The 14,234-nt window shown below is 34.1% G+C and overlaps 1 protein-coding gene across 1 annotated transcript; it reads left to right on the top strand.

The window, feature by feature from the left end:
- The first annotated feature begins 61 nt into the window (after positions 1-61).
- On the top strand, positions 62-4,436 carry LOC144438194 (origin recognition complex subunit 6-like). The gene is made up of 7 exons (XM_078127238.1): positions 62-126; positions 1,029-1,167; positions 1,566-1,729; positions 2,250-2,351; positions 2,873-2,985; positions 3,386-3,454; positions 4,324-4,436. The coding sequence occupies exons 1-7, from the start codon at positions 62-64 to the stop codon at positions 4,434-4,436; spliced, it is 765 nt and encodes a 254-aa protein (XP_077983364.1).
- Positions 4,437-14,234: the final 9,798 nt, after the last annotated feature.

Here is a 14,234-nt window from a genome sequence, read left to right as displayed (position 1 = left end):
TGACGTCGAAAATAGTTTCTGGGTGTTGCTGTACAGAGCTCTTTTTTCTAAGTTCTAAGAGATGGACGCTAAAGTCTTACAAGGTCTCGCTCCAAAGCTTGGTATACGTTCCAGTAAAATATTGAGGTGGGTGTATCAATTGAGCATTCGATTGCAACTATAATTTGTCGATATTGTCCTTGAAGTTGAAATTGTCGTGTACTTGTGATGCTTTTCCTGGTTTCCAGATCATGACCTACATAACTTCAATGTACTCACAAATTGCCCTTAAACTTGATTATCGCAGTTGTTTTCTAAAACGGACGGGATTACGTAATTAGAGTCAGAATCGAGCCGTTTCATTACAAAATAAAGATCTAAAAATAAACGCACAAAAAAGAAGAAAAATGAAAACCCCAGGCCTCCAGACACATAATCTTTCATGTCATGCATTGCAACAGGTAAACAATAGATGACATTACACAATGACTATGTATCATGTATAAAACTATAAATAAATAAATACCCCCCAAAAAACAAAAAAACAAAACAACAACAACAACAAACACCAAACCAAACCACCTGATTATTGCTGGACATCAGCATACAAAGTGACCAATGTTTATATTTGTACTGCATCTCGGTGTGTTTTATGATTCTGTAACAGTGGGTATATGTTGAGTTTTTCACCTGTAAACTAAACATGCTGAGCTTTCTTTACTTATGCTAAAGAAATTTAGCTGTTGTAAACATTGATTGACTATACTTATATGTAATTTATCAATAAATCATTCAAGTAATTGATCAATGAATGGGTTAATGGATATTATCATTTGATTGATTGATTGGTTGATATCAAATGACAATATGATAACTAATGATATTATGCATCAAACCAAACTATACCAAGTCTTCAGGTACATGGACTCAGTCATATCATTTCTTTGGTCATTAGAGATAGAAAAAACTAGAAATAATTTCGAAGGTATAAAATAGAACTGTTTGTTGATTTTTATCAAAAGACAAGATCTCTCAATGTCTTGTTACAGGAAGGCACAAGAACTGATGAGATTGTGTGAAATTCGTCTGAGTTCCAGTAATTTTGCAGCAATGAATATGACTGGATCTTGTAAAGCAGTCATGTGCTTAGAGCTCGCAGCTTCAAGTTTAGACCAACCTATACACAAGGTAGTTATGATATTATGTTCAAGATTAGGTACATCTACCATCATTCTTTTGTTCAATCATGGATAATTTCATAAAAGTTTCAGAAACTGTAACTTTCTTCTTCTGTAAGGCTAGTTAATGTCGTTTGGTTAATACTGGAGTATATTTCATCCCCCAGTGGCAAACTCAGATCACAGCCTCAGGTGTTACTGTGTTGCATACAAACTTCAGAGCTAGACATTTGACACATATTACTATATGCCCTGTTACTGACTGGAAACTAAAGTACAGCAGTTGTAATATTTCTAGCATTCATCTATTGCTACAAGCTTCATGTTTGTAATATTTGTGACTCATTCATGTAAATGACAAGTTAACCAATTTTTCACAATTTATGGATTTTACTTTGTTTTATTCAGGACATTGCTATCAAGTTATCTGGAATTCAAAAGAAAACATACAACCTGACTTTGAAGACCCTTGAAAATGCATTAGATCTACAGCCTAAACTGACAGTAAGAGATTTAGCTGTTCAGTTTGGTTGTGTTCAGGCAACATCATTGGCACAGCAGACCCTTAAAATGTAAGTTTTACTTTATTCATTTGAATTTTAAAACTACACCAGACAATGTTTGTATTGTGAATCCTTTGATGAAAGTCTACTATAACGATTGCACTATACGGCTGTTCATGGCCATGCATTTTTCCCATACACCAGAAGGCTATCATTCCCTAAAATGTTCCATTACAACAGGAACTTTACGATGTAATTCCGGTGTTTCCTTAGGGATAAAACAACGTAAAGATAATATTTAATATTAAACTTTTAAAAGCAGAAAATATTAGTTAATTTGTAAATACACATTTGGTTATACAAATTTTGCATGTCTCTAGGGTAATAAGTGATACAGTCAAGTTAACACTAGTAATTTTTCAATGTTGGTTTTCTAACTTTCTACTCTTCATACCTTGATAAGAAAAGTGTCTACAGCACCACTGATCACTATTAGTTTTCTTGGCTAAAATAGCAACAAGTTCAATATTGTAGACACATCCTCTGTATTTTCAGCATTTTATTTTTTGTGTGAATTTTATTATTTCAGATATGAGACAGAGTTACAGAAGATGCAACTAAAAGATGAAGATGACTCAATAGATATGAGTAATCCAATGTACCCATCAGCTGCCATTTATACGGCATGCAGGTAAAAATCAATGTATTATACGCAAACCAAGTTGTACACATTCAAACAGAAAATACGGCATTTAATGGTCATTCTATGTTACGTCATTGTACTTTACAGAATGTTTCTATACATAAAGGTTTTATCACTACATCTATTCATAGTGACAAGATCCACTATGTGACTTGTATTTTCCTCTGGTGAATGAAAAAATATTTGGAAATGATGTATCTAATTGTATTTTAAATCTTTTCATCTGACTGAACTCATTGCTCTACAAATGATACTACCGTGGAGATAGTAGGATTGACATAAACAAAAACCAATATTGTACATTATAATGTGATAGCAATGCTAGTGTATCTGTGACTATTAAAATAAACAGAAACCATTAATGTAACATTTTTTACATTACTTTACTAGGTGCTAGTGTATCTCTATGATTTATTGTGTGATAATTTTAATAGAGTAGAAGATTTGACATTTTCATTGGAGGAAATAACAGATGAGAAATAAAAGTATTTGATTTAATTGTCTTTCAGGTGTTCTAAAACTAAAATTGACAAGAGCAAATTAGTAGGAATTGCTGGAGTTAAAAGAAGTACCTTTGACAAGTTATCAGCAGCAATGGAAATACATACAAAGAAACTGTTAGGTACTGTATGCCTATATTCATCCATTTCATCCATCCATCCATCAGTCCATTCATTCATTCATTCATTCATTCATTCATTCATTCATTCATTCATTCATTCATTCATCCATCCAGCTCTATTTTATTCATACACTGTCTGTCTGTCTGTCTGTCTGTCTGTTCATAATAACAACACTGCTTGTAAAGTACTACAGTGTAAATGTTCTGATAACTCATACTTTGATATAAAAAGTAGGCTATTCTCAGAGTGAAAATGTACATTTGTACAATGGACAAGTGAAAGTGAATGTTTTTCTCATTTTAAATCTTCACTAGTTATTTATGACATCCTTTCTAATAATCTTTAAAGTACAATTTCTGCTTGTATTTATTTGACCATTTTTTAAAATGTTATTTTCAGAAAGTAAAAAAGTTCTAAATGGTAAAAGACAACATCATTGGTTGGACGATTTGGACAAGTCTATTGAAGGTAATACCTATACAACTTTAAAAATGTAATTCCATTTCAGAAGGAAGTCAGATTCCTTGACCTTTGACCTTGAGTCAATATTACTAATAAAAGAAATTCACAAGACAGAAAAATTAAGTGGAACTGTATATTGTCTTTATAAAAATCAAAGTTTCTTGAGACACAGAGTATCTTCTATCACTTGGAATTTAGACAGATGTGTTTCCAACAAATCACTTGTCGTTTCCAACAAATCTCATAGCCACCGCTGGCTTCATTAAATTGCTTGTTTTTACATCACATAGTTTCACTGAGCAACTTGTCCAATCCTCTAGTATGGTGAGCACCTAGACTCTCTCACAGTCCTCGGACCTTCGTTTTACTAAAATTAACACTAACTGAATTATTTTGTTTGTACCGATACCATCTCCATAACGTACTCCATGACCGTACTCAAATATCCTTGTACTGTGCGCCCTCATCGACCACATAGAGATAACTATTCGTTGACGTGTGACTGCGATGCTTCTTGTTTTCGCGAAGCAGAAAACAAGGAGCGCCACAGTCACACGTCAACGAATGGTTATCTCTATCATGGTCGATGAGGGCGCACAGTACAAGGATATTCGAGTATGGTTATATAGCTGGTATCGGTACACACATAATAATTCATTTAGCTTTAATTTTAGTAAAGCGAAGCTCCAAGGGCTGTGAGAGAGTCTAGGTGCTCAGTCATCATTTTATACAGAAGACTCAGCACAAACAAAATAAATGTAGAAATGGACAATCTAGCAAAGCCAGTGAGAGAGTGTAATGATATGGTATTGTAATACTGCTATGTGCATGGGGGGCATAACACAATACACCTAATTGTATCATTTCAGGAGAAGAAACAGATAAGGTTGCTGAGGAAAGTAGATCACCTAGGAAGAAATCGAAAGATGACGATTTTGAAGACTGGAAAAGAAAAATATTAGAAAGTGCTACTGCAGCAACCTCATGATACAATTCTAGAAATGTTTTTATCCATAATAATTATGTATACTTCTGAAATTTCATTCATTTGTTCACGTCCTCATGCCAAATCATTCTACTAATTCTACTTTTGAGAAAATAACGATTTTGATTTTAAGAGATTTAGAGAATTTTTAATTAAGCTTGTAGTGTTTTCCTGCTCTTTATAAAATGGAATTTTCAAATTTTACTATTTTATTGTTGTGATTTTAGTGTCAGGAGTTATATTGAAATAAAACTTTTATAGACTTATTTATAATGAAAAGTAATGATATATGTAATTTGTTGTGTTGTGTATATTACATGTTTTTGTTTGTAGTTTTAGTGTTGTGTGATACATAGCTGAACCTTGGGTGAGTTTAGGATGAAAGCTGCTGGAGCTATGAGAATGCTAACTTTTGTCTACCTATGAGAGCTAGTGTAGTCATTGCTCCAGTGTCTTGAACAGACCTTTAAAAACAGCTTTTATCTTGCCAGCACCCCTTGTTTCATCTGAAAGCTGCTGGAGCTGTGAGAGTGCTAACTTTTGTCTACCTATGAGAGTTAGTGTAGTCATTGCTCCAGCGTCGAGGACAGACTTTTGAAAACATCTTTTATCTTGCCAGCACCCCTTGTTTCATCTGAAAGCTGCTGGAGCTATGAGAGTGCTAACTTTTGTCTACCTATGAGAGCTAGTGTAGTCATTGCTCCAGTGTCTTGAACAGACTTGCTAACAGCTTTAAACAAGGCTTTTATCCTGCCAGCACCCCTTGTTTCATCTGCCAGGAGAAGAAAATGTATAAAGGTATGTTACTAACACCAGAGGGCGCCAGACTATAGTTATTGTTATGTACTGGGTTCATGCATTTCAGAGAAAAGTATGTTGATTGTTGTTGATAGCTTGTTGAATCTAGTAGTGTGTGTGTGTGTACTTAGTCAGTATCAATTTAAACAACTGACATGAAAGGAACTACATGTAGGCCTATTTGAACGTTTTTGTCAACAAGTTAAATTCATCTTGTGGCACATAAAGTTGAAGAGTCATGTGAACCCAGATCTGTGTAATCTCAGGCAAATGTTTACTGAGTATATCAGTCATGTCAAATTTAGTTCAACACATGGTTTCTCAATGTAAGAATTCAAAACAATGACACTTAACACAATATCAAGTAAACTCATGTGATACTGTTAACTAAAGCTCTGTGTGTACAATATCAAAAATTGTATGATTTAATCAAATTGATTCAGGACTTGCTACCAAAATATAGACAACATTTGATACATGTCTTTTTGGGTAGTTTTTGAAGGGGAGGGGAGTCTCAAGTGGATGGTAGTTGAAAATACCGTAAAGCATTTCACAAGAATATGCTTTTAAAAAATTGGAAAGAAAAATATTTGCTGTGGATAATTTTGAGGGAGAAAAACCTATGCCTGTAGACAGTGTTTGGTGAGAGTATAGAGGAGTGGAAATAAGCAAACAAAAGCGGAACATCAAAAGACAGCAACGACAAAAATAAAACTACTTGCACAATTATGTGTTGAACCCTCTAAAGTGAAATCGTGTCAGAGTAGGTGAATTCCATGGCAGGCAATCAACAGTTCTGTCTTTCTACATTGATTATGGGCCTGTAAAATCTGTCAAAAATTCCATCAAATAACAATGTTGATGTGTTGAAAATCTACTGATTTCATTTATACTACTTCCCCTTCTATGCTGTTATTCACACAAATTTTCTTCAAAAATATGTGGACAATAAAAGCTATAATCTCGATATAAGTGATGTGTGTGTGTAAAATGTTTGCCAGGTTTGTGCTGGAGGCTCCGTCTATCCACTGTAAATACACGTATTCATTCTCAATTATTAGAAGCCTTCGTTGTCGTCCTAGCCATTAGGAATGGGTATAGTTTGCAAATTAATTTGCGATGTCAGGTGCCAGGCATCCTTCAGCATAGCTTCCCGTGTTTCCCTGGCAACTCTTCCGGTAATCGATTCTCTTTTCCTGAACTTTTATGCGCATGCGTTAAATCTGATCTACAAAAATCAATTCGGCAGAAAAACATCTTGGAAATGGGACGTAACTTTTTGTCTTCCCAGACCAGTGCTAACCGTATTTAGTTGAGTATACGTACATGGAGAAATGGAGATTACGTGAAAAACGACTCGAAACTTAAATTTAAGAGCACGTTTCAAAGTAGAGCCGTCCAAATATTTTGTGTTGTTTCTTTGGTCTTCCAACGGCCAGGCGATGATGATGATGACTGGCCGCGCATATGCCTGATCGATACGAACCCAAATTTCTTCCGTTTAAACAACTACCAAGAGACCACCTGGGCGATGTACAGTTTCTGTGTCATCTTTGTTTAAACATAGAGCCATTGATACTTGTGAAGAAAACAGATCGTCAGAAAATATTGTTGCTAAAAGTAACCGAAATTCCGACATGGGATGTTCCGCCAGCCATGATCGCGCCAAAATTCGGAACAACGGTGAGTATGAATGACACAAATTTAGGACTACATTTCACGATGTGGTGTGATTTGACTCTTTGTTCGCTTTTATTTTGTCACATTTAGTTGTCGATGTAGAATGAATATTTTAACCCACTATCAATGACGTTTTCAGTAAGACTAAGAATATTAAAAGTTTAATACAGCCGTAACAGAAAAGCCATTTTGGCTGTGTCTGAACACCACGCGAAATTACTCTGTGTTACTTGCCAAGTATTCCAGCCTTGTCGATTATACGATACTTCTACTGTAAACAGACTTTCTGTGAATTTGTAAATATTTTAAAGGTCCCGTGAAACTAATAGTCACATTTCATTATAATTTGGCATCTGACGAGTAGGGGTTTTAGAGCGGCAAATGTCGTCTGCTACAAGTAGTATACAACGTTACAATGCTTAGCACCGTCTTTGTCTGAAGATACTCTCGCTCTGTCCTCAGGTTTGTACGTTATCATGGATATATACTGTCAATACACAAAAAACTCTGCAATAGACCGAAATTTTACGAGAATTTACTTTTTCTTTGTTTTAAATTATATTAACAGTAACTTGTACTAGTATATCATTTCTTAAATACCAGTATTTGTTAAATGCTTCTCCAACAAACAAAATTTTTTCATTGAAATAATCTTAAAATTTATAAAAAGCATACTTTTGTTGTCAATGTGCTTCATTCATTTGTTTTGATATAAAGTTCTGATAAATGCATCTCCATTAATAACATGAAAAAAGCCCACATTTATTAATAATGGAAATTTGTACTCGTTCAAAAGTGCAAATGTATACTTTAGGCAGTTTCATTGCAAAACTTACGATACTTCTGTATGATTTTGAACAGTAAGAAGAGCACATGTTCGTTTATCATGCTCATTGTAGTTTTTAAAAGAATCAGAAGTTTCGCAATGAAGTCCTTATACATGCATTTCTTTACTTGTAGAAAGTACATACTGTATCGAACATTGGGGTTCTTTCACGTTTAGGTTAGGAGATGTATAGCTAGGAATTATTTATTTGTATTTTGAAAACAGTTGCTAGGTGTTACCAAGTAACAGCAAAGCATGCATAGTCAACATATCAGCACCTTTCCCCCCCTAATGGTTCTAAAACTCTGTGATGTTAGAGTGAAAATTTGGTGAAATTTATGTAGTTGTATATTTTTTTAGATGGAAAAACCTGGTAAATCATGAAAATTGTACATGCAGATCCTAAGAATCTCATGCCTCCCTTATTATATGAAATGCTAAAATTCGTCACAGATTCATAAATTTTGAGTATCTAATATGTTACAGTGTATTTGCTAAAATTTGAGACCCCTGTAAACAGGAGGGGAGAAAACTTGCAAAACTTGATTTTTTGGGTGAGCAACCCTGGTAAAGTAGATAGGAAGCTCAGGGTAGATTGTACTTATAATAATAGCACCCTTAAAACATTGTGTTATTGCCTTTGTCAGGTTTTTAGAGCCATGGCAACAGAGAAGGGAATTTGGTAAAATTCGGAACATTTCCTTTAAAATTACGACTTGATTTGTGAGGTTAGTTCCAGCTAACCATGAGAATTTGTTCAGATTTACCTTTAGAGCTAGAGTGGTTCATCAAGTGAAGGACATAATGTGGACTGCAACAAAATACATGACTTTGAGATATAACTCACACAACACACATTTGACTTGCAGCTACCTCACCAGTAAAGTAATATAATTACTTAACTGTGTGATTTACTGAGCTAATTCAATTATCAGAAGAATTCACATTAATAATGTGAAAATGAAATGTGAACTAAAATTTATTAGGCAATATGATACACTTTCATCACTAAAAACCACATTCACATCCAATTGGTCCCTGTCCCAAAATTTCAAAAAATGGTAACATACAATAAAACAAAACTGTACACTATTAAAATGAGTGCTAAAAGTAAAAGGATCATAATTGTATTCAATATTTTATCTTTTGGACTTTTTAACATGAGAATCTTGATAGTTTGTGTTATTCCAAAGATTTGTACATACATTTAGAGCTTACAAGAGTGGAGAGCTCCTGTTTCAGAAATATAACCGACAGGCTTATAAGTTATATACTTAACATCAATATAAGTATAAAAAAAACCTCACCTACACTCTGTATCTGTGTTTCTGGGGTAACTTCAAACATTGCATGCAATAAACTGAAGTAAGATATGTTCAATTAGTGTTAAAATGCTACTTGTAATGTACTGAATAATATGCAATATATTTTATTAGTATAAATACACTATACGAAGAATGTCTTGCATAAGGAGTTCATTAAGTATAATTTTGATCTATTCTTTATATGAAAAGACTGTTGAAAAGACTACCATGCAAAGGGCATTTAACATGACGTAGTATTATCATGTATTGTTGCAAAACAGACTCTGAAAGGGCTGTCTAATTTCAAACTGATTCAACAGGGATACAGTTCTGAAAAGCACTACAACTTTACTTGGTCAGCAAAGTGGCATCGTTTCTAGTATTGTTAGGAAAGTGGCAGGCTAACTGGGAATGAGGGTCTTTTTGTTGTTGCATTTTTGATATTTAGTATGTTTACCGGAGCATGAATACATTGATACTGATTGGAACGTAAGTGGAACATATCATACCATTACAGGTTTTCTACTTTGATGACTTGACACATGCACTTTGGGAAACCTGCCATTTTGAACAAAGCAACTCTATAATTGGAATAATTGTTCAATGGAGTGGAGCTACAATTACACACATAAAAGAAATGTAAACATTATAGCACAAGAAGTTCTGTAAAGCTGTTACAATGTCGTAGGCCTCATAGGGTTCTAACACATTCAATGATTTTTTTATTTGGATCGCAGAAAATTTCCAAAATAAAAATCTTATCACATCTAATGGTACATAATATGACGGAACCCAATGACACGTGAGTGCAAGTGTGGCGTGCTCAGGACATTTGCATGAGTGCTTGCAGTATTCTCTGCGCATGTTCTTTCACGAGCGTAGCAAGTGAAAGTGCAGCAGAAAACACTGCAACCCAGATTGCTAATATCTGTGAGTACCCACACTGGAACTCACGTGGCATGGCTTCTGTTATTATTACATACGTTTATCTGAAATGGCAAATTTCCATAAAAATAAAAAAAAATCATACAGTGCGATCACATGCTTTCATATGTAGCGAACGATTGCGTCCACATTTTTATATCATTTGCATGCAGGTATGCAATAATGTTTTCAGTATTGCACTACAGTGAAAATACCATTAGTTTGTGTGCACACCAGTGCAAGTAATCTATGGTACCTATGTAATAATTGAAAGTGCCACATTATAGGTGTCTCCACAGATTTCTTTATAAAAGAAAGGGAAAAAAATACTGAAAATTTCAAACACTTCAAATACCGCTGTATTGAATTAAAAATACACATTGTATGTTTTTGTCTGCCAGAAATTTGACTTGCTTGACCTAAAGTTATTATTTGATGAAAAACTGCTCTGTGTTGCAGTTTTTGTTTTGGCACCCTCAATTGGAATATACCTTAAACATGAATTTTCTGTTTTATAACCCTATTTGTGTAGGCATGTGCAAGAAGATTGTTAATATACATAATTACTGAACACCAATTATCATTTGATCAATAATGCCATCAATGACAGGCTGTTTATGTATGAGTTTTGGTTCATTAAACCAACAGATGTAAAATTGTTTAACTGTGGTATTTGTTCTTCTAAGTATAAACTTGAAGACTAATATTTGTCAATTACTGAACTCTTATCTAATACCACAGCATTGGATCTCTCATAAGTGTTGCAATTACAGGCTACCTTTGGTGGTTAAAAGACCTGTGTTCAATCCTTGTGAAATATTTTACAGAGGCAAGATGTGCTCTAGTGTAATTAATTAATTCATTGGACCAAGGACACAGATGAATGATAATTTGATGATTACCAGATGACAGAGACAGTCCCTCCACACTTTAATGACACCCCCCTCCCAACTTCAGCAGCATATGATCGTCTCTGTGTCTTCTCTTGGCATTAACTGTCAGTCCATTCCCATCGTCATATTTATCTGTGGTTTGAAATATCAGGTATGTTATACCTGGATTATAACTTTGAAAGCTTAGAATTTCAGAATTCAAAAAATAGGGCCTTGTGAACTAAATCACACAACACGGCTCCACACTACAATGATCCACAGGTGTCAATCTGTGAATTAATTGTCAAAATAGAATCTTGGCAACAGACTAAAATTATATGCTAGTACTAGTATAGTCATTCAGGTAAAACTTCTTTCAAAAATCTTCTGAGATATGAAACTGGTGAAAAGATTCAAGTTGTTTTTGTGATTATTTACTCCAGATGTTATTAGTTAACCAACTCTATCTGTATTATTATCAACACTATAAAAGACTAACTGTATTATGATTGACACAGCCTTAAGGCTTCATTTGATGTACATGGTATTGCAGTATTGAATGTTACTGTAAACCTACATATTTTTGCAACTAAATCTTTTTGCTATTTTACAGTCTTCACCAGTTAGTTGTGAAAGATTAATATTTACTAATTACCAGACAGGTACATTGTGTTCATGTACAAGAAGGCATTTTAGTCACTACTTATTTTCACTAATCAGACTAGTACATTGTGTTCATGTACATGAAGGCATTCCATTCACTACTTATTTTTGCATTTTTTGTTTTCCAGAGAAATAAGCAAAATATGTCTTTAGTGTAAATTTCCAGCTTTACTGGATCTTGTCTATAGTTAATTCTGGCAAAGTTGAACTGAGCTATTAAAGCTTTTATAACACAGGAGTATATTTGTATGAAACTATAATATGCAGAATTTAATGTGTAAATGTTAATAGCCCAGAGACTTGCCTATCTGACTTAACACATACATACATACAGGCTTGAGTAGGTTCTGGTGAACAACACTTTCAAGCAAGCCTCTGCACTTAAATTGTGTAATATACATCTCGTGGCTATTTTAGCATGCAGACAATTACAGGTTAGTTACCATAGAAAGTAAAACATGGCAAACAAAAAAGAAAAAGATAGTTACATCTTCGGGTACTTTATTAAAAGACAGAAATTTCTCTCTGGAGAGACGAGCCACTCCTACCACAGCAAATCATGAATGTACCGGTAATCATCCCACATTTACAACATTGACCAACAGTCCTTGAAAAGTTATTACCAGAATGTTTGCAAGCAAAGGAACACAAATTATCCATTAGACCTGTTTGTGAGGTTGTCTTGCCAATGTAACTGTTGCTGCAATGGCTGAATTAAATTACCTTTTGTTAATGCTGACCTCACATGGTAATTAAAGTAGTGTTAAGATTGAATTTGCTATAAGTAGAAAATGCATTTTTCATTTACTGTAGTGTATGGGCCACAATTGTAAAGAAATAACAAACCAGACCGATTGACACTAGATTTCTGTGTTTGTACAGTGATATGGCTGATCCACTCTCTTATTTTCAAACAGTTATATTATCAAGTTGGCAGGAAATTGTATGATCATTTGGTTACATCATGTGTACTACTATTTAGCTACAGGTTTTTGCCAGGGTTAAAAACCATGATAAATAGGACATATGTGTTCAATATATTACATCACTTTCGGTGCAATTTTTAAAATTGGAACCCGTAAAAATCCCTTATATATATCTATATTTTGTCTGTTTCTGTACATTCATCAAATATGCGACCTCAGATGCAGTTGTATGAAATTGGTTAAAAACGATTTGATTTTTAGAATTATACATCAGACCGTCAGACTATTGGACTGATTTACAGAAGGGTCATATCACTACCAGCTATAAGATTAATTACAGAGAACTCTGCAGCATGGAACATTACCTTGCCCCAAGATGTAATAATCTAAGGACATTGTCCAACATTTGATAATTAAAGTCCAAATGTACTTTGCAGAAACTATTAAGATTTTAAACTCGTAAAAAAATTATTTTGATGAAATATTTATTTAGAAAAATCTTTATGTGTTTGCTAAAAAAACACCTATATTTATTGCCTCCTCATGTAAAGGTGGTAAAGTGAAGGCTGATACCATTAAACTCTAGAAAAATTAATGAGAATTTGGATGTACACAATCTTGGAATAATGAATCTGTAATAAATATAAAATATAAATATAATTTCAGTTGATATATAGCCATGCATCCTGTAAGATGTTATGTAAAAAATAATTATATAGTCTAGATTTCCTGGTCCTCTGGCAAGTTGGTAATTGATTTCATTCAAATACACATTGTGTCAAGATTAAAAGAGAAGGTGCCATAAAACATATTTTGCTGAAAGCCGAATAAAGTCTACATTCATAAATATACAAACATGTACTGGTAATATGATTTCAGTAACAAGAAGGCAGTAGTTGGCTTACAACTGTAAATCAAGATGTTGGTATGTAGAATAGTGTGAATCTGGTAATGATATGTGTGTTTATTCTCAGTGGAGATGCTGAAATAACTTTGTTGAAGTATATTTGTCATCCATTCTTTCCATAGGTTTCAATGAATCCCTTTCCACCCTTGATCGTAAAACATCTTCCAGACGAAAGCTATCAGCAGAAATCCGAGCAATGTACACAAACTTTTCTCCTGAAATCATTACAATACTCCACTTCAATGATGTCTATAATATAGAGCCACGTGATGTTGAACCAGTTGGAGGAGCTGCTCGGTTTGCCACGGTTGTGAAAGAACTTCAACATGTCAATCCCCTTCTGCTGTTCAGTGGGGACTGCTTGAATCCATCAGTCAGTAAGTCAACTTGTTATTATCTGTGTAATCACTGTCTAGGGCTATTTCTGGAGAGAGATAACACCCAACTAATTGCAAAAAACAGTCTGCACAAACACCACACATCACTGACTTGTAACAAATCTTTTGACTCTCCAAAAGTTGATTTCTTTGACCCCATGTACTATTTTGTAATTAGGTTAAATTAAGAACACTTGTAACACCGAGAGGAAATGTGATAAAACTTGCATAGATTTCCAAATACCTTGTATCATACTTTTGATGGTACAATCTGATAACCCGAAGATCATGATTTGTACATATAACATTGTCTTTATGTTTATCATATTTACCAATGTACACTGATCATGCACTGTGTGGCTATTTGATGATATTCAGTGGTCATAGGCTGGCTCCGAATCTGCAGCTGGTTTGAACCTTGTAACTTCCATTAGTTTATCAATGGTATAGTCATTGGGGAAGACTTAAATCACTTCAATGACCTAGTCAACCCACTGTATAAAAGGGAAGCTGATAGGACAGAG

This window comes from Glandiceps talaboti, chromosome 7 (assembly GCF_964340395.1).
Source record: "Glandiceps talaboti chromosome 7, keGlaTala1.1, whole genome shotgun sequence".
Lineage (NCBI taxonomy): Eukaryota > Metazoa > Hemichordata > Enteropneusta > Spengelidae > Glandiceps > Glandiceps talaboti.
This window is presented reverse-complemented; position numbering and strand designations above follow the sequence as displayed.